Genomic DNA, 18,273 nt, shown 5'->3' with positions numbered 1-18,273 from the left:
CCCACCCCGCACCATCTCTAGCCTGCCCGGGAGTCACGTGACCTCGGCCCACAGAATCCCCAGCACACACCCCACCCATAGGCCTAGCCCCAGTCCCGGGGCCCCTGGTGCCCCACTTACCAGGGCCCCTCCCCTGCCTTGCTCGCCCCCCAACACCCCTGATTGTTGGAAAGGTCTTCCCATGCCCACCACGACCCCCTCCCACTCATCTGTGGGCGGGAGAGCTTGGTCCCTGCCCCACGTTGCCCCCCTAGCATCCAGGCCCATCACTGAGCCCCCGACAGGCCTGGGAACCCCACTGGTGGGTGGGGACACACCAGCTGGGGGTCTTGCTCACACCGAGGGGCTGGGGGTGGTGGTGGCTTTCCCAGGGCACCCTGCCTTGGGCTGCAGGCCGCTGGGTGGGCACCGGCTCCCTCGGAAGGCAGCCCAACCCGGGATCCTGCCGGCCCTGGCCGCCACTCTGCCGGCCGGGGCCTGGGGCGATCAGTGCCCCAGCTCCTGTCCTCTTCTGCTCAGATGCTGGGCTGGGAGACCAGGGGCCACAGCTCGGCCACTCAGAGCCCTTTCTGCAAGTCTTAGAGGGAGCAGTTGGGGGGTGTGTGCAGAGGCGCTGCCCTGTGGGGAGGGCGCATGGCTCAGTCCTCCGGGCCCGAGGCCCGCCTAGCCTAAGTGGCCTCCAGGACCCATGGCCAGGCCCTTCTCCAGCCTTCCAGAAAGAACCAGCTTCCCAGGGTTCCCTGGGGAAGGCCTGGGGCCACCTCCTCTGGAGGGGTGGGGCCTGTGCTTCATTCCTCCTTCCCCAGGTCCCCTTCCAGGCCAGAAGGTCCCCTCCCTGACCTGGAGCTCACAGCCTTGTAATTAAATTGTAAACATCCTTGTAATTAAATTCATGTAATATCCATTATTATTATTACTATTTTAGACTAAATTACTTACAGCACATTGACTGGATCAAAGGCTACCATGAACGTTTTCAAGGGTTTTTATAGTTATTGACAAATTCTTCTCCAGAAAGTTGACCACTTTACACTCTGGGGTAAGATTCAGACTAAGTGTGTCTAGAAAGGGTGATGGGGTCGGCTGGGAGGAGGAACTGGGCTTGCAGGGGACCTGGGGCAGTGGGTGCTCTCAGTGTGCAAAGGGGAACTGGGCTGTCCCAAGCAGGGTGTGAGGGCCACTTGGGCCACATTCAGGCAGAGGGGCCCTGCTAAGGCTTGAGTCCCCTGTTCAGAGCAGGGACCATGGTGGAAATTAAGGACTTTCATGTGAACTGTGGTTGAGATTGGAGCTGCAGTCCTAGAGGCAGCCCTCTTGGGCCCATCTTGGCAGCAAATCAGGAAGGAAGTAGATCTGTGTGCTGAAGAGTCGCCATGGGGCACGTCAAGCCCCTGGCTGAGCCGTGGTGTGCTCACAGGCTGCTGCACTCCCCGGGGCAGCGGAGTGCCAGGGACTTGTATTTTCATCTTTGTGCTCCTCCGCCTCCTCAGTGTGGCGCTCTGAGCACTTTGATTATTTTTTTATTTTTTATTTTTTTGAGACGGAGTCTCGCTCTGTCGCCCAGGCTGGAGTGCAGTGGCGCAATCTCAGCTCACTGCAAGCTCCGCCTCCCGGGTTCATGCCATTCTCCTGCCTCAGCCTCTCCGAGTAGCTGGGACTACAGGCGCCCGCCACCACGCCCGGCTAATTTTTTTGTATTTTTAGTAGAGACGGGGTTTCACTGTGGTCTCGATCTCCTGACCTCGTGATTCGCCCGCCTCGGCCTCCCAAAGTGCTGGGATTACAAGCGTGAGCCACCGCGCCCGGCCGCACTTTGATTATTTGAAAGGAAATGCGAAAATTTGTACAAAATCTATTGTGCTAGCACGGGATGGAGGAGGGGTCTTTGTGAACAGGCTTTGAGGTTTGCTTGGCTCCCAGCTCACTACCCAATCAACACGGTTGACTGCCACAGGGTGGCCTCGCTAAGGTGAAGCATGATGCCCAGCATGTGGTCAGGATGGCACGGGAGCACTGGAGAAGATGAGGGTCGCTGGGAACCTGGGCGAGGGGGGACAAGGGGCATTTGAGTGGGCTTCAGGTACGTGAAGTGTTGCAAGATAAAGTGGGTTTCTTCTGGATTGTTCCAAAGGAGGGAGGTTGCTCTCAATGAAGGAAACATTCAATAGTGAGAGTTTTCCGATAATGAGCTCAGTCAACAATCCCCACTCTCCCCATACTAGAAGCAAAGTGGATTTCTTCTGGATTGTTCCAAAGGAGGGAAGTTTGCACTTGATGAAGGAGACTTTTTTTTGGCGGGGGGTGGATGGGGTCTCACTCTGTTGCCCAGGCTGGAGTGCAGTGGTGCAATCTCAGCTCACTGCAGCCTCCACCTCCCAGGTTCAAGTGATTCTCCTGCCTCAGCCTCTCAAGTAGCTGAGATTACAGGTGTGCACCACCATGTCCGGCTAATTTTTGTATTTTTAGTTGAGACGGGGTTTCACTGTGTTGGCCAGGCTGGTCTCGAACTCCTGATCTCAGGTGATTTGCCTGCCTTGGCCTTCCGAAGTGCTGGGATTACAGGCGTGAGCCTCCGTGCTGGGCAATTTTTGTATTTTTAGTAGAGTCCAGGTACATCAGACCCAGGGGCTGGGTCATGCCTGTAATCTCAACACTTTGGGAGGACTAAGCAGATGGCTTGAGCCCAGGAGATCGAGACTAGCCTGGGCAACATGGTGAAACCCCGTCTCTTATTATTATTATTTTTTAAAAGGTAGATCAGATAAATTACAGGTCCTTAATATATATTCAACAAATTACGGAAATATATAAAACTTTAATTCAGCCAAGAAACATATTAAACTTTTATCTTCAGCAAACTGTTAGGAGTTGGGATGGAAGTAGAACTCAGGGTGAAGCCCTCTTGGGGTTTGTAGTCTAATGAAAGGGAGGTAATTAGACAATCAGACATAAAAGGCTGAGCTCCGGCCTGGGTACCCTGAGGCCTCCTGGACTTGCTGTAGCATCTGGAGAAGTAAGGGGCATCATCTCGCGTTGTCACTTAGCACCAGCACTGCCACCCAGCCTTGATGTGGGCCCTGTTGGCCTGAGCATTTTTCCTTGAAGAAGGTATTAAAGGGAGATTGAAGCCGGCTGTGCCCACCCATCCCCTATGCCCTTCATCAGCTTGCCTCTCTGCTGTGTTTTCCACCAAGTACATACTATGAATAAGCATGTGCACCTCCATTAACCGCACATACAGAATACCAGGAATTGTTTGTTCCACCGCTGGCAGACCTTTGGGCTGTCCCTGGTGTTTGGCCACTGTGGCCTTCATGCCCACGTCCTCCTGGTCCTCCTGGTGGTGGTTCTGAAGGGCATCTCCTCTCATCTCATGGCTCCAAGTGCTTGCTAGTGGGTCCCCTTCGCCCTGAGCACCTGTTGATATCCTTTGCCCATGTTCTTCTTGAGTTGTTTGTGTCTGTGTTTTCTTGTTGTTTTGTAGGAATTCTTTGCATATTCTGGAAAACCCATTATGAGGTCCATGCATTGTAAGGCTCTCCTCTGAGCCCGTCTTTTTACTGTGTTTAGGGTGTCTTTTGTCGTCTAGAAGTTTTACATCTCTTCCATTATTGCTTCCCCATTTGAAATATTGAGAATTTTATCTCTATCCCACACCATAAAGATATTGTTCTCGTTTTGCTTTGTCCCTGTAGGTCTTTGATCCAGTTGGAATTGCTTGGCCAGGGCTTGGACTAGGTCTTCTGTCTTGGTGGGGCAAGCTCCCAGGGTGTGGAAACGTTTGCAGGTGGGGCAGGAGGGAGATTCTGGCGGGAAGCAACCTGGGGTTGGCCATGTTGAGTGTTTGTGCCTTTTAGAGACTAGAGTGGTTGAGTAGGCAATCCGAGGGTTGGGGCATTACAGGGGTGGCTTTACCAGTGTGCTACCTCACCATGGTTGGGGGTGGGGCGGGGGGGAAGGGCTCTGAGCAGGACTGGAAGAGCTGCTGTCATCAGAAGGGCCACAGTGTGGCTCCTTACCATGTGCCTGGCCCTATACCTCTTTGCTTATGGCCCCATATTTTCCCACCTTGTTAGTAGCCCTTAGCCCTTCCCCAGAGGGGAGCTCATTTCTTCCTTGGGGGTCCAGCATGACCTGATGAGGAGAGAGAGAGAGAGAGAGAGAGAAGGCTTCAGGAGCCCGTGGCTTCCACCCAAAGACCTGCCTGGCTGTCACAGGCGATCACTCTGATTGCTGCTGATCCGAGGTGCTGAGGCTGTGCCCGCGCCCATCCCCCTCTTGACATCCCAGCCTCCACCAGCTTGCCCAGCAAGCTCTCCTCGGTTTCCATAGCAACACTGCTGCTTGGTAATGATTCCGGGTAGAAAGGCATTCCTGCGTTCTCTGTCATCTCTGTCACCTGAGCATCCCACTGCCTGCTTGCTGTTCTGCCCCGGGAGTTCAGGAAGAAACCCTGAGGACAGCTCCGAGCCCTTCCACTTGTGTGTTGGCTTCTCCTCAAGGGCAGTGGTAAGCTGGTAAATGTTCCCAGACAAAAAGCCCTGATTTGGAGCATTTGCCGATTTCCCTGGTGTAAATGCTGCCACTATAGCCGATTTCAAGCCACCACTGCGATGTCACTGAACTTGGAGTTGGGGGAATGCACACACCATCACAGAGTATTCCCATCTCCCACGCCAGATGTGAATAACCCCAAGAGCACAGATGACAGAAAAGTGTAGTAAGATAATTAGACAGTGATGTGTTCCGAGGATTTATTGCCTTTGTTGTTAATATCATTCAGTTACCTGTACATTTCTACAGTTAAAATATCAATAATCGCTGTGTTTGCCAACTGGCTTCCAAATTTCCCAGCTTCAGTTGGCTCTAGCCACTGCTGCTGAGAGTGTTGAGGCCATTCCGTCATGTCCCTTTGTCTACAGCCTTCCCGAACCCACACTCCGCTACCGCCCACCCTCTTCCATCCTGCCTTTGTAACTGCAGCCTCTCCACCAAGCACAGCATGCCCTGTCCCGACTGACATTCTTATGGTCTTCCAACAAATACCTTCTTGGCTGAAAGCTGTTTCCTTTATAGTATTTGATCCAGAAATTCCACCTCAATAAATTTTCTCCACCTTGACAACCACTGGTTACACAAAGATTTAAGTATGAAAAATGTACAAAATGGACCCCAAAATGTGTCTTTCCCACTTTCTTTATAATAAAAAATCAAAGCCACCCTTACTGATGTGATGATGAACATGATGGTCCACTGGTGTGTTGGTGTGGATGGACCTTAAGGGGCCTGCAGCTGCAAAATGGCACACACAGAAAACAGACTGGAAGGAAACAGGCCACATGGCGAGGTGCGGTGGCTCATGCCTATAATCCCAGCACTTTGGGAGGCTGAGGCAGGAGGATTACTTGAGGTCAGGAGTTCGAGACCATCCTGGCCAATATAGTGAAACCCCATCTCTACTAAAAACACAAAAATTATCCAGGTGTGGTGGTGGGTGCCTGTAATCCTAGCTATTGGGGAGGCTGAGGCAGGAGAATCACTTGAACCCAGGAGGCAGAGGTTGCAGTGAGCCAAGATTGTGCCACTGCACTCCAGCCTGGATGACAGAGCAAGACTCTGTCTAAAAAAAAAAAAAAAAAAAAAAAAATAGGTGGGTGTGGTGGCACACACCTGTAGTCCCAGCTACTTGGGAGGCTGAGGCAAGAGAACTGCTTGAGCCCGGGAGGTGGAGGTTGCAGTGAGCCAAGATCGTGCCACTGCACCCCAGCCTGGGTAACAGAGCAAGACTCCATCCATCTCAACAACAAAAAAGCCCCCCCAAAACAAAAAATGAACCTGTGTTTCTTTTATAATTGGACAAAACTGATTTTGACAAAAAGCTCTTTTCAGAATATGAAAATTTCGGGGAGAAGGGAGACATAGAAAACTTCAAGATTATCTACAAGGACATAGTTAAACAGAAAAAAGGTAATGCAGGAGCCGCTGCTGAGGTTCTGAGGACAAGCTGGGCTTTCACGAGATAGCTGTCTTCCCGAAGGGACTCCTACGGCTGTGCTTCTGCCGTATTGCAGGCACTAAGACAAGATTTTGCCGTCGGAATTGACATCTCTGTGAGAAACCCGGGGAGGGAGGTGCCGCTGTGAGAACGCAGGACAGAGAGTTCTTGTAAACTTGCTAATATTCGCACAACTCGGAAAAGCAGAGGGCTCTATGCAGGCGCAGCCACCTGCACCCACGCCCAGGGCCCTTCTGCCCTCTCATCTGGCACAAGCTCCCGGACTGCTCTATCCCTAGGAGGACTCTGGCTCTCCTTGCCCTGCCCTCTCTGTGCTGACTGGGGGCTTTGCTTCCAACTGCAAACCAGCCTCCCTGGGTCTTTTCTTGGCCCTGTTCCCTTTGCCTGATGGAGGCCAGGTGTCCCCTGCTCCAGAAGCCTTCCCCGCCTCCTGCCGAGGCATGCATGGCCAGCCGTGTGCTCCCTTAGCTGTGGGTAAGGTCTGTCCCCACGTTCACTCGCGGGGCATAGCCATTTGGGAATAATGCCAGTGTGTAGCCCCCCTTAGCCCAGAACAGCCCTTCCACAAGCCGCTGAGCCCATGAGGAGACCCTGCACGCCTGCCTCGAGAGCTGCCTCCTCCTAGAAGTGCTTCCTGCTGACTCTTGCTGGCCCCATGGCACATGCCCTGAATTCTGGTGGAGTCTGTTCAGTCCTTCTTGGTCCTTAGTCATTCGTCCCTTCTCTACTTGCCTCCCTTCCCCAAGGAGGACTTGAAGGTCGCAGCATACTGTCCCAGGGTGCTGCGGAAGCAGCCTTCGACCTTGTGGGCACTCCTTGCCCCACCACCTGCGCTGTGCGTAATGGGCTTCCTTCTGCTACCCTTCATTGTCCTTCCTTCACCCCTATAGCATCCCGCAGAGCTGCTCAGGTCCTACTTCCGCCTTGGGCCCTGGCCCGCGATGGCCTCCTCCTCCCCGACCCCCACTTCTGGCCACCGGGCAGCCTGTCCTGGCTCATGACCTTTGACTCAGTGCCGCAACCTTGCTGAGCTTGCTGACGTGGTTTCCTCATCTGCAATAATGGCATCTCCCTCAAGGTTGTTGGGGGGTTAGGATTTTGTGGGGACCCACATCAGGGGTCTTTCCCAGAATGTAGCACATGGCACGTGCCCAAAAAACAGTGGTGGCATTTTTTTTTTTTTCTTTGAGACGGAGTCTCGCTCTGTCGCCCAGGCTGGAGTGCAGTGGCGTGATCTTGGCTCACTGCAAGCTCCGCCTCCTGGGTTCACGCCATTCTCCTGCCTCAGCCTCCCGAGTAGCTGGGACTACAGGCACCCGCCACCATGCCCCGCTAATTTTTTTGTATTTTTAGTAGAGGCGGGGTTTCACCGTGTTAGCCAGGATGGTCTCGATCTCCTGACCTCGTGATCTGCCCGTCTTGGCACCTCTTTTAGGCTACTTTGCAGTTCCAGGGGGCTTCTTGTATATCAAGGCCTTTTCTCTTGGGCAAGTCAGTTATCACTGTGAGGACACAACACCGTATCTTTAGGCATCTTCCTACTTGTCCCCCAACCTGACCCTGGCCCTCCCTAGTGAGTAGACATTTGTTGAGAGACTCAGCTCATCTGAAGAGTCAAGGTCATCCTCTTGCTTGATGTTGAATGAGCACAACACAGATGCTCACTGAGTGTTGGCTGTTACGGTCTAGTCATTGCCAAGGAATTCAATGGGATCTTCATGCTGGCTCTGGCCTCAGTGCCGCCCTAGAAAGAAGTGGGTCCAGATGGGGAGAGGCCAGGAGAGCTCAAGCAGAGTCTGGAGGATGTTGTAGGGCGGTATCACAGCCTCCAGACCCAGTGCACAGAGGCTGGGTCCCCCAGCCCTTGGTGTGACTTGGTGATCCCCAGCTGGCCTTCAGTGGGATGAAGGCTGAGCAGTGGGGCTTCCCTGGGAACAGGGGCACCAAAGGTAGCCAGGGCTGCAGACAGAGAGCAGATTCCTTGCTTGAGTGGATTGGGGTGCTGGTTGTCAGCCCAGGTCCTGCCAGCTAGGGCCTCAGCTTTGACCTCAGAGGGGACGAGCAGGCCTTTGAGGGTTCTTACGGAGGCGTGTCTCTGCCGCAGGTGAACGGGAAGGAGCTCTCCAAGCTGTCTCAGGAGCAAACTCTGCAGGCCCTGCGCTCCTCCAAGGAGCCCCTGGTGATCCAGGTGCTGAGACGCAGCCCCCGCCTCCGGGGGGACAGCTCCTGTCACGACCTGCAGCTGGTGGACAGTGGCACTCAGACCGACATCACCTTCGAGCATATCATGGCGCTGGGCAAGCTGCGTCCGCCCACCCCGCCCATGGTCATCCTGGAGCCGTACGTCCTCTCTGAGCTGTGAGTCGCCCTCAGGAGGGCTCCGGGCCCTGCCTCCAGCGAGGGCAGGCCACCTGGGGCGGCCATCTGCACACCACCCTCTCGGGCAGGAAGCAGGCCCCTCGGCCTCCAGAGCTGACCGTGGTACCCAAGGGCTCCAAAACCTCCAGGCCTCTAGCCTTGGGCCGGGCTCCAGCAGGCGCCCCATTGTATCTACCCCCAGGGCCGAGGGAGGACCCTCCTGTCCGGGACGTCGCTGCCGGAAGTGCCAGGGTTGAGGGCCTCAGCTCCTCCTCCTCCATCCTCTCTCCTCTGCTGCCTCACAAGCATCACTCCTTGAATCTTCTTGCATCCCTTGTCTGTCTCATTCCTCTACCTGCTCTGAATTTCCTCCATCTCTTCAGCTTCTTTCTTTGGCCCGACCGGAAGAAGGGCCTTTCATCCAGGCCTGGTGGCTCATGACCGCGTGAGCGCTGCCTCATTCTGCTAATCTTAGCCCGGGCTACGGGGAGGTAGGCCACAGGGCCATGAGCAGCCAACCTTAGTTTTGGGGCCAGGAGGGCAGCCCCTGGAGGTAGGGTGGGCCCCTCTCTGCTCTGCAGAAGTCCTCCAGGGCCTGGATAACTCCTGGGGGCGTTGCATGAGTGGGGCCAGTGCTGGGCGGGCGGGTGGGCACCCGGAGATTGGAGAAGTTGGTCCCTGCCAGCTGGCGTGGTTGGAGGAGTCTGGTCTGGGGGACGGGAACGCTATAGGCATGCGCAGGTCCTCTGCGTGGATGCTGCACACTCAGGTGCGAGAAGTGTCCCCGGTCTTTGCATGGCTGCATGTTGCCCAGGAAGGGGCTCTGCAGGAGGCAGCTGGGCCACCCACCCTTGAGAGCACAAGCAGAGCAGGTCTCCGTGCCAGGCACGCTGGGATCAGCCTGCCTGGGAGCTGGGGCTGAGGTGTGAGAGGATGGCCAGCTGGTCTGACCCCCACCTTCTCCTGGGCAGCCCCCCAATCAGCCATGAGTATTATGACCCGGCGGAGTTTATGGAGGGCGGCCCGCAGGAGGCAGACCGCTTGGATGAGCTGGAGTATGAGGTGAGCCGGGTGGCCAGGCCAGGGCCCGCAGCCAGCTGCGGGAGCCGCCCCGACGCCTGTGTGCCTTCCTGCCCAGGCCCAACCCCGTGGCCCTCCTGGCACGCGTCTGGCTGAGTCAGGGAGGGTGCGGGTGAGGTTTCGTGTTCCGTCCATGTCGATGAGTCCACGTCCCATGCACGTCTGTCTTCTGTGTCCTGTGCCTGTGTGTGCCTCGTGCATTTCCTGGGAGGGAGACCACTGAGTACATGCGCCACGTGGGATGGTAAGAGAGACCCTCAAAGCGGAGGCTGGAAACTGAGCTCAGGGGGCTCCAGAGGAAGCTGAGGGGCTGCGGGCTGAGGGGCTGCAGGCTGAGGGGCTGGGCTGTGCTGCCTGCTCCGTCACTCACGCATTTCTGGGGCTTTCTACCTCTGCTTCCTCCCGGACCCCTCGTGGCAGGAGGTGGAGCTGTATAAAAGCAGCCACCGGGACAAGCTGGGCCTGATGGTTTGCTACCGCACGGACGACGAGGAGGACCTGGGCATTTATGTCGGAGAGGTATGCAGACGGGTATGCCCCAGCCCCGAGGCCCTTCCACGTGGCCTGCCTGTGGCTCAGAGGCTGCCCGTAAGGTCCCAGCTACCAGAGACAGGGCATCACAGCTAGGGTGCTGCGTGGTGAGGCAGTGATGGTTGATGGCTTCAGCCACTGTCCAGTGAGGTAGTCATCTGCAGAAAGAGGCCTGTGCCTGGGTGGGACAGCAGATGGGCCTGAGAACTAGCAACAGGGTTGCTGTCTAGCCTTCTCCCGAACCCGTCTTGGGCAGATGTCTGTGTATCCCCAGGAGGGGGATGGCCCCTCGCACCCCTCCCTACTAGTAGCATCCCACTAAAGCCACCCTTCCAGATGGACAATGTCCTACTTCCCACCAACGCCCAGGGCTGACCAAAAGCACAGGCTTCCGTGCAGAAGAGCCTAGGAGTGCCAGGGGCAGGGGCGGGGAGAGGCGACTACTCCACAGCCTCTGGCCCTGCTTCCTGGGGCTCGGAGCTGGAAGGGGAGCCAGAGAGCCTTTAGCTTGCTTTGGGGGCCCCTGAGGTGAGCCTGCCCCCTTCTACTGAAAGGGCATGTTAGGCACCAAGTCCCCAAGATGCGTGTGTCCTGCAGGTAAATCCCAACAGCATTGCAGCCAAAGACGGCCGGATCCGTGAGGGAGACCGCATCATCCAGGTGAGCACTTGTAGGCTGCAGACCTGGCCCGAGGCCCCACTGTGCTCGTCGGCCCAGCCACCTCTCTTTAGCCAGTCCCTAGCTCTCTCCCACTAAGAGCTAACCCTGAGGCCCAGCAGGCTGCTGTGTCCTAAACCTGGGCTGAGTCTCATCTGTCTCCTGCCCGCCCACTCACCCCAGTGGCTCCCGTGTGCCTATGGGATCTGCTGGCATCCAGGGCCCCTGCTGCTCTGAAACCTCCTGGCCCCTCTCCCTCTGCCCCACTCCATGCTGTCCTGAGCACACATTTGCTCTTGCAAGAGCCACGCCGCCCTCTCCCTAGTACCTTCCACTTAGTTACATCCTCCCAGAGCTCAAGCCCCAGCCTAACCCAGCCGAGCCCAGGGTCCGCCCCAGGGCCAGCCCTAGCATCCTTGTTGATTGTATCCTGGCCTGCCTCAGATTAACGGTGTAGACGTCCAGAACCGGGAAGAGGCGGTGGCCATCCTGAGCCAGGAAGAGAACACCAACATTTCCCTGCTGGTGGCCCGACCTGAGAGCCAGGTGTGTATGCCTGGCAGGGCGACCCGGGGCCACGACATCGGGCTTTCTGTCTTGGAAGCTGCTGGCCGTGACTAGGGCACAGATGTGCCAACAACCTGGAGTTGATGGAGGGCGGGTGGGCAGGGGTCTCTCAGGGCCCGTTTCCCCTCCTGGCCTCTGATGGCTGAGTGGGTTAGGACCCTGCCCCCAGGTTGTTGAACTTCACTGAAACAAGCCAAGTGTGGGGCCCAGAGCAGACAAGAAGGGTATATGGGGAGGTCCTTGAAGCTGTGGGGACACCAGGGCCTGTCTCCACAGCTGGCGAAAAGGTGGAAGGACAGTGACCGGGATGACTTCCTGGATGACTTTGGCTCTGAGAATGAGGGGGAGCTGCGTGCTCGTAAACTGAAATCACCCCCTGCCCAGCAGGTGAGGAAGGAAAAGGGCGCTGGTGGGGAGGGCGAGGAGGAGAGAACTGGGTGGAAGGCGCTGAGGCTGTGCAGGGTCTCCCAATGCTTGGCAGGGAAATGAACCAGGCCTGAAGCCCCTTCCAATCCTTCTGTGACATCCCGTGACATCCCTGTCCGTGGGACCTAACTGAGCAGTACTTACCTTTCTGCTCTAGCTCGGAAACGAAGAGGAGAAGGGGGCTCCCGATGCCGGGCCAGGCCTGAGCAACAGCCAGGAGCTGGACAGCGGGGTGGGCCGGACTGACGAGAGCACCCGGAACGAAGAGAGCTCTGAGCACGACCTGCTGGGGGACGAACCCCCGAGCTCCACCAACACCCCGGGAAGCCTGCGCAAGTTTGGCCTGCAAGGGGACGCCCTGCAGAGCCGGGACTTCCATTTCAGCATGGACTCTCTGCTGGCCGAGGGGGCGGGGCTGGGAGGGGGCGACGTCCCAGGCCTCACGGATGAGGAGTATGAGCGCTACCGTGAGCTCCTGGAGATCAAGTGCCACCTGGAGAACGGCAACCAGCTGGGCCTCCTCTTTCCCCGGGCCTCCGGAGGCAACAGCGCCCTGGACGTCAACCGCAACGAGAGCCTGGGCCACGAGATGGCCATGCTGGAGGAGGAGCTAAGGCACCTGGAATTCAAGTGCCGCAACATCCTGCGGGCGCAGAAGATGCAGCAGCTGCGCGAGCGCTGCATGAAGGCCTGGCTGCTGGAGGAGGAGAGCCTCTACGACTTGGCGGCCAGCGAGCCCAAGAAGCACGAGCTGTCCGACATCTCCGAGCTGCCCGAGAAGTCGGACAAGGACAGCACCAGCGCCTACAACACTGGGGAGAGCTGCCGCAGCACCCCGCTGCTTGTGGAGCCTCTGCCCGAGAGCCCCCTGCGGCGAGCCATGGCCGGCAACTCCAACTTGAACCGGACCCCTCCCGGCCCCCCTGTTGCCACCCCCGCCAAGGCAGCTCCTCCACCGGGGAGCCCCGCCAAGTTCCGGTCCCTCTCCCGGGATCCTGAGGCCGGCCGGAGGCAGCACGCGGATGAGCGCGGCCGCCGCAACCCCAAGACCGGGTTGACCCTGGAGCGTGTGGGCCCTGAAGGCAGCCCTTACCTCTCGCGGCGCCACCGCGGCCAGGGCCAGGAGGGCGAGCACTACCACAGCTGCGTGCAGCTGGCCCCGACGCGAGGCCTGGAGGAGCTGGGCCACGGCCCCCTGAGCTTGGCCGGCGGCCCTCGGGTGGGCGGGGTGGCGGCCGCGGCGGCGGCCGCTGAAGCACCGCGCATGGAGTGGAAGGTGAAGGTGCGCAGCGACGGAACCCGCTACGTGGCCAAGCGGCCCGTGCGAGATCGGCTGCTGAAAGCCCGTGCCCTGAAGATCCGGGAGGAGCGCAGCGGTATGACGACCGACGACGACGCGGTGAGCGAGATGAAGATGGGCCGCTACTGGAGCAAGGAGGAGCGGAAGCAGCACCTGATCCGGGCCCGCGAGCAGAGGAAGCGGCGCGAGTTCATGATGCAGAGCCGGCTGGAGTGCCTGCGGGAGCAGCAGAGTGGCGACAGCAAGCCGGAGCTCAACATCATTGCCCTGAGCCACCGCAAAACCATGAAGAAGCGGAACAAGAAGATCCTGGACAACTGGATCACCATCCAGGAGATGCTGGCCCACGGCGCGCGCTCCGCCGATGGCAAGCGGGTCTACAACCCTCTCCTGTCAGTCACCACCGTGTGAGCTGCCCGGGTGGGTACACGGCCCAGGCCCAGGGAGCCCTCTGGGGCCCTGGCCCTCACTCTCCTATATAGTGTGTGTGTGTGTGTGTGTGTGTGTGCGCGCGCGCACACACCTCCCCGTCTGGGCGTGCGCACAGGGCTTTGTTAGCAGAGAGAAGCCCCTGAGGAGAAGGGACGCTTTTCCTTCTTCTGCCCAAATAAAGTGACCGTGCCAGTGGCCAGCATTGGGGGCACACCTGTAATGGGCACCCCGTCGGCTGTGCGTGTCCATTCCCCATCCCCCATGCTCTTGCGTGTGCTTGCACGTGCACGCACACACACACCCCAGTGCTCTCTCCACCCTACCCGTGTACTTGCAGACAGGAAAGTTGAGCTGAAAGGAGCACAAGAGTGTCCAGCTTCGCTGCTGAGCGCGGCCTCTACCCGCTGCTGCGCACTGCAGTTATTTGTAGACAAAGGCACCCCTGATTTTTGTGGTTTTTCTCCCTTTCTGTGCTTGCCAATAGTTGTTTTGTTTTGTGGACCTGCCCTGGGGGCTGGCAGCTCCTTCAGGCAGCCTGGCAGAGGTGGAACTCCCCCCTCCACTGATGGCTGGGAAGGGAGTTGGGGAGGAAGAGCGGGAGGGAGGGCTGGGGATGAATGGGAGGGAAGGGGAGGGAAAGGTGGGAGGAATGGGAAGCAGCTGTTCTGGTGGCTTCCACTCTGAGGTGTGGGAACGGGGAGCCTCTGGGGGGCACCTGTTTCCCCAGTGACTCAGAGCAAGACTGCAGGAACGGAGGGGTCCTGCAGGGTGTCCACCAAGAAGTCACAGAGCCCGTTCTGCACCCCACCCCATCTGGAGCAGGGGCTTCTCTTCTGAGTGAACTGAGGAAGGTGCTTAGATGGTGAGGGGTCTAGAAGCCAAGCCCCATGAGCAGCAGTGGAAGACCTCCACAACCTGGACCCCAGTGAGAGGTGGTGGGCTGACTGGGAAGGAGAGGCCCCCAACCTCCTCAGGATTTGCACGTGTGAACTAGGCTGCCTGTGGGGTGCCCCTTAGGCTTGGAGAGCCCCAGATTGGAGGCAGACAGGCTGCACCACCCCTTCCCCCCTGCATCTCAAGAATAAAGCAAGCTGCCTTTGTACTTGGTTGAATCATGGCCTCCCTGTGTTCATTCTTATTGGGCTGGGGAAAGAGTTGTCAGTTTGGGGTGGGAGAAGGAAGAGGGGGGCAGGGTTAGGGTCAACTGAAAGCCACACTGCAGCCCTTGGATGTCAGGAGCAGTGACTGTGACCTCCCATGGGCAATTGTGTGGCACTCCAGGAGGAGATATACCAGAGTCAAATGAGTAATTTCAGAGGTGTCAGTCACAGGATGGTGACAAGATACAGAAGGCTGGCAGAAGCCTGACTTCAGACTAGCCTCCAGGCAAGGGCCACGGTCATCTCCATGGACCAAACCGTAGGTGGGGCCCACTGCTGGCACATGCCACAGACAAGTGGGTTCCAGCCCTATCCCGCCCAGCAGGGCCTGATGCCGTCCACTCTGGAAGGTGGAAGCTGCCCTCCCCATTTGGTGATCCCACAGTGCCTAGCAAGGTGCTCAGTTTGCAGAAGGCACCCAGTGGATGTCTTGGCCAGATAGATGAATACCCACGTCGTTTCCAGGGCCCTTCCATCCTGGGAGCTCTCAGCAAACCTTCGGGCTCTGTCAAGTGCTAGGAGCCATGCTCAATACTGGGCAGGGTCAGGGCCTCAAAGACAACTCCGCAGACAACATGGGCACAGCCTATCATGGGAGTGGCACCCCCTGGAGTGGGCAGTGCTGCCATGAAGGAGTGGAAGTGGTCAAGGAGGCATTCAAATTATCCAGAAAGAAGACAATATAGGCCCGGTGCGGTGGCTCACGCCTGTAATCCCAGCACTTTGGGAGGCCGAGGTGGGTGGATCACATGAGGTCAGGAGTTCGAGACCAGCCTGGCCAACATGGAGAAACTCCTTCTCTACTAAAAATACAAAAATTAGCTGGGCATGGTGGCACGTGCCTGTGATCCCAGCTACTCAGGAGCCTGAGGCATGAGAATCACTTGAACCCGGGAGGTAGAGGTTGCAGCGAGTCAAGATCGCGCCACTGCCCTCCAGCCTGGGCGACAGAGTGAGACCCCGTCTCAAAAAAATTTTTTTTCATTTAAACTTTTCTAAGTACCGAGATCTGGGCAGCAAGTCAGTGACGGATTAGATGCTAAGAAGGTTGTGAGGGGAAAGTCCCAGTGCCTGTTCCCAGAAGCCTGGGGTCCCACTGCAGGGAAGGCTGGATCACAAGGGTGCCAGCTGCCTCTCTGCCGCATAGCAGCTCTGGGAGGGAAAGCCTGACATATCACACCCCACCAGCAGGGAAGGGGGAAGAGGCTTGCTGGCTGGATGGCAGGAAGGGGAGTAGAGGGCAGGGGCTGGAGATAATGGCTTCCCCCACCCCTCAGGGCCTCACCCCCATGGAGGCTTGGCATATCCAACCCTTGACCAGCTCCCTAACCCTGCCCCTTGGGGGAACAAGGCTCCAAGGGCCCAGCCCCTGCCACAGAGCATTGGCCGGAGTTGATTGGAGATGCAGGTCAAACTGTTCCCTTGGCCTCCCTCTAGCTGCTGGGGGGCTCACTTGGATGGTCCTAAAGGCACCCCCCCTTCTTCCTCTGGTGGGGTGCCCTCCAGTGTTCACGGGATGTGGGCTCAGATGGGCCTGGAGCCTGGAGTCCTTTGGCTGGTTCAGGGAGAGGTGGTGCCAGGAAGGCTGGCAGCACTTGGCTACCGATGCCCTGGAATAGCAACTTCACGTCCGGGTCCCACTGCCATCAGGCTTCATGGTGGAGCCAGAACTAAAAAGAGCAACTGGGCGCCCGACAGCTGCCCCAGTGCCGCCGCACCCGGCCTGCCCTGCCCCAGCCACCCGCCCTGCACAGGCTGCTAGGTCTCCTCTGGAATCTGGAAACTGCATCTGCTGACGAAGCTGGTGTGGCCCCTCAGCCCCAACATTCCTGCTGCACTGTCCTGGGGTGAGCGCCCAGCTCTTCCTAGGAGCCCGCCCATTCTTGGCAGCCGGCCCCACCCAACCCCCTTCCCAAGGCCTGGGGGTGGGAAGTGGGCTCCCTGCTTATATAGATGACCTCCCTCCCCGAGACTCTGACAGACCCAGGTCACAGGCAGCCCTCGCCTGCTCCTGACACCCCTGGCCCCTCACAGTGCTGCTCTCTGGCCACCGAGCTGAAGTACTGAGGAGCCCCTACCTCCCAGGCAGGTTTTGGGCCTTCCCTCCTTTTCAAGAGCAGCCTTGGCCGGGCGCGGTGGCTCACGCTTGTAATCCCAGCACTTTGGGAGGCCGAGGCGGGCGGATCACGAGGTCAGGAGATCGAGACCACGGTGAAACCCCGTCTCTACTAAAAATACAAAAAAATTAGCCGGGCGTGGTGGCGGGCGCCTGTAGTCCCAGCTACTCGGAGAGGCTGAGGCAGGAGAATGGCGTGAACCCGGGAGGCGGAGCTTGCAGTGAGCCGAGATTGCGGCACTGCACTCCAGCCTGGGTGAAAAAGCGAGACCTCGTCTCAAAAAAAAAAAAAAAAAAAAAAAAAAAAAAAGAGCAGCCTTGGCTGAGCGCGGTGGCTCATGCCTGTAATCCCAGAACTTTGGGAGGCCAAGATGGATGGATCACCTGAGGTCAGGAGTTCGAGACCAGCCTGGCCAACATAGTGAAACCCAGTCTCTACCAACAATACAAAACATTAGCTGGGTGTGGTGTCAGGTGCCTGTAATCCCAGCTACTCGGGAGGCTGAGGCAGGAGAATTGTCTGAACCTGGGAGGTGAAGGTTGCAGTGAGCTGAGATTGCACCATTGCACTCCAGCCTGGGTAACAAGAGCGAAACTCTGTCTCAAAAACAAAGAAGCAAAAGGCAGCCTCTCTGGAGAATTCCATCTCTCCAGTAACAGCCAATGGGTGACCCAGATGTCAGGACTTTGGTGGCTGGTCCCAGTGGACTCCCTGACACCTTGGAGTAGGCACTGTCACTGCCTTGCAGCTGAGCAAACCGACTTGGGTCCCATGGCTGGGAAGGGCTCACCTGGGATTCCCACCCAGTCCCTTTGGACTCCAAGACCCTCACTGCCTCATGGGCCCTCAGTGCCACTAAGGAATGCCATTAGCTGGTCAGGAGCCAGCATGTGCCAAGCTGAAAATCAGGCTGATGGGAGAGGTGCAGGATGAACTGCAGGTGTGGCGCCAGGCCGGGATGCCTGCCTGGTGTCCTGAGGGCATGCGTGCTCTTGGGAGAGGGGTCTCTAGGAGGAAGTGATGTGCCCCTCACAGGTGGGGTTTTTTTTTTTTTTGAGACAAGGTCTCACGCTCTGTCACCCGGGCTGGAGCACACTGCTGTGATCATGACTCACTGCATCCTTGACCTCTCCAGGTCGAGTAGCTGGAACTACAGGCGCATGCCACCACACCCAGCTAATTTTTCTATTTCTTCTGTAGAGACAGGGTCTCGCCACGTTGCCCAGGTTGGTCTCAGACTCCTGACCTCAGGTGATCCTCCCACCTCGGCCTCCCAAAGTGTGGGGATTACAGGTATGTGCCACCACACTTGGCCATGGGTGTGTATTTTCTCAATATCCCATGAAGGCACAGCACACGGGAAGCCAGGTGGCGTGGTCAGGGTGTGGAGTATGGAGGGGCTGAGCCCAGACAGCTGCACGCCACATGGGCAGGGTGGGGGCACTTGCTGTGCCCATGAGCAGCGCAGGGAAACCCCTCTGCGTGCGGAATGGGCCTGGGGCTTCCAACACAGGAGCCGTGATGAAGACCAGGCTGGCTGTTTCCCCATGGAGGCTGTGGGGCCACCTGGGGAGGAGGTGGCCAAGCCCACTGCCCTCACCAGAACCAGGAGAGAGTCACTGGGAAGGT

The 18,273-nt window shown here is 57.8% G+C and overlaps 1 protein-coding gene across 5 annotated transcripts in view; it reads left to right on the top strand.

Moving 5' to 3' along the window:
* The window catches only part of PDZD4 (PDZ domain containing 4), a 28,411-nt gene extending 13,932 nt beyond the window's left edge, over positions 1 to 14,479 (top strand). The window contains exons 2-8 of one of the 5 annotated variants that reach the window (XM_055268214.2): positions 8,121 to 8,374; positions 9,346 to 9,436; positions 9,875 to 9,973; positions 10,583 to 10,645; positions 11,087 to 11,188; positions 11,486 to 11,596; positions 11,793 to 14,479. In XM_055268214.2, the coding sequence (XP_055124189.1) occupies positions 8,121 to 8,374; positions 9,346 to 9,436; positions 9,875 to 9,973; positions 10,583 to 10,645; positions 11,087 to 11,188; positions 11,486 to 11,596; positions 11,793 to 13,346 (2,274 nt within the window). In that variant the 3' untranslated portion in view covers positions 13,347 to 14,479. Of the gene's footprint in view, positions 1 to 8,120; positions 8,375 to 8,558; positions 8,866 to 9,345; positions 9,437 to 9,874; positions 9,974 to 10,582; positions 10,646 to 11,086; positions 11,189 to 11,485; positions 11,597 to 11,792 lie in introns of those variants that run through there. The other 4 variants (XM_055268215.2, XM_055268216.2, XM_055268218.2 and 1 more) reach the window with 4 other exon arrangements.
* The last annotated feature ends 3,794 nt before the right edge of the window (positions 14,480 to 18,273 follow it).

Source organism: Symphalangus syndactylus, chromosome X, assembly GCF_028878055.3.
Source record: "Symphalangus syndactylus isolate Jambi chromosome X, NHGRI_mSymSyn1-v2.1_pri, whole genome shotgun sequence".
Classification (NCBI taxonomy): Eukaryota; Metazoa; Chordata; class Mammalia; order Primates; family Hylobatidae; genus Symphalangus; species Symphalangus syndactylus.
Note: the sequence above shows the minus strand (reverse complement) of the source record. Positions and strands in the feature narration are given on the sequence as shown.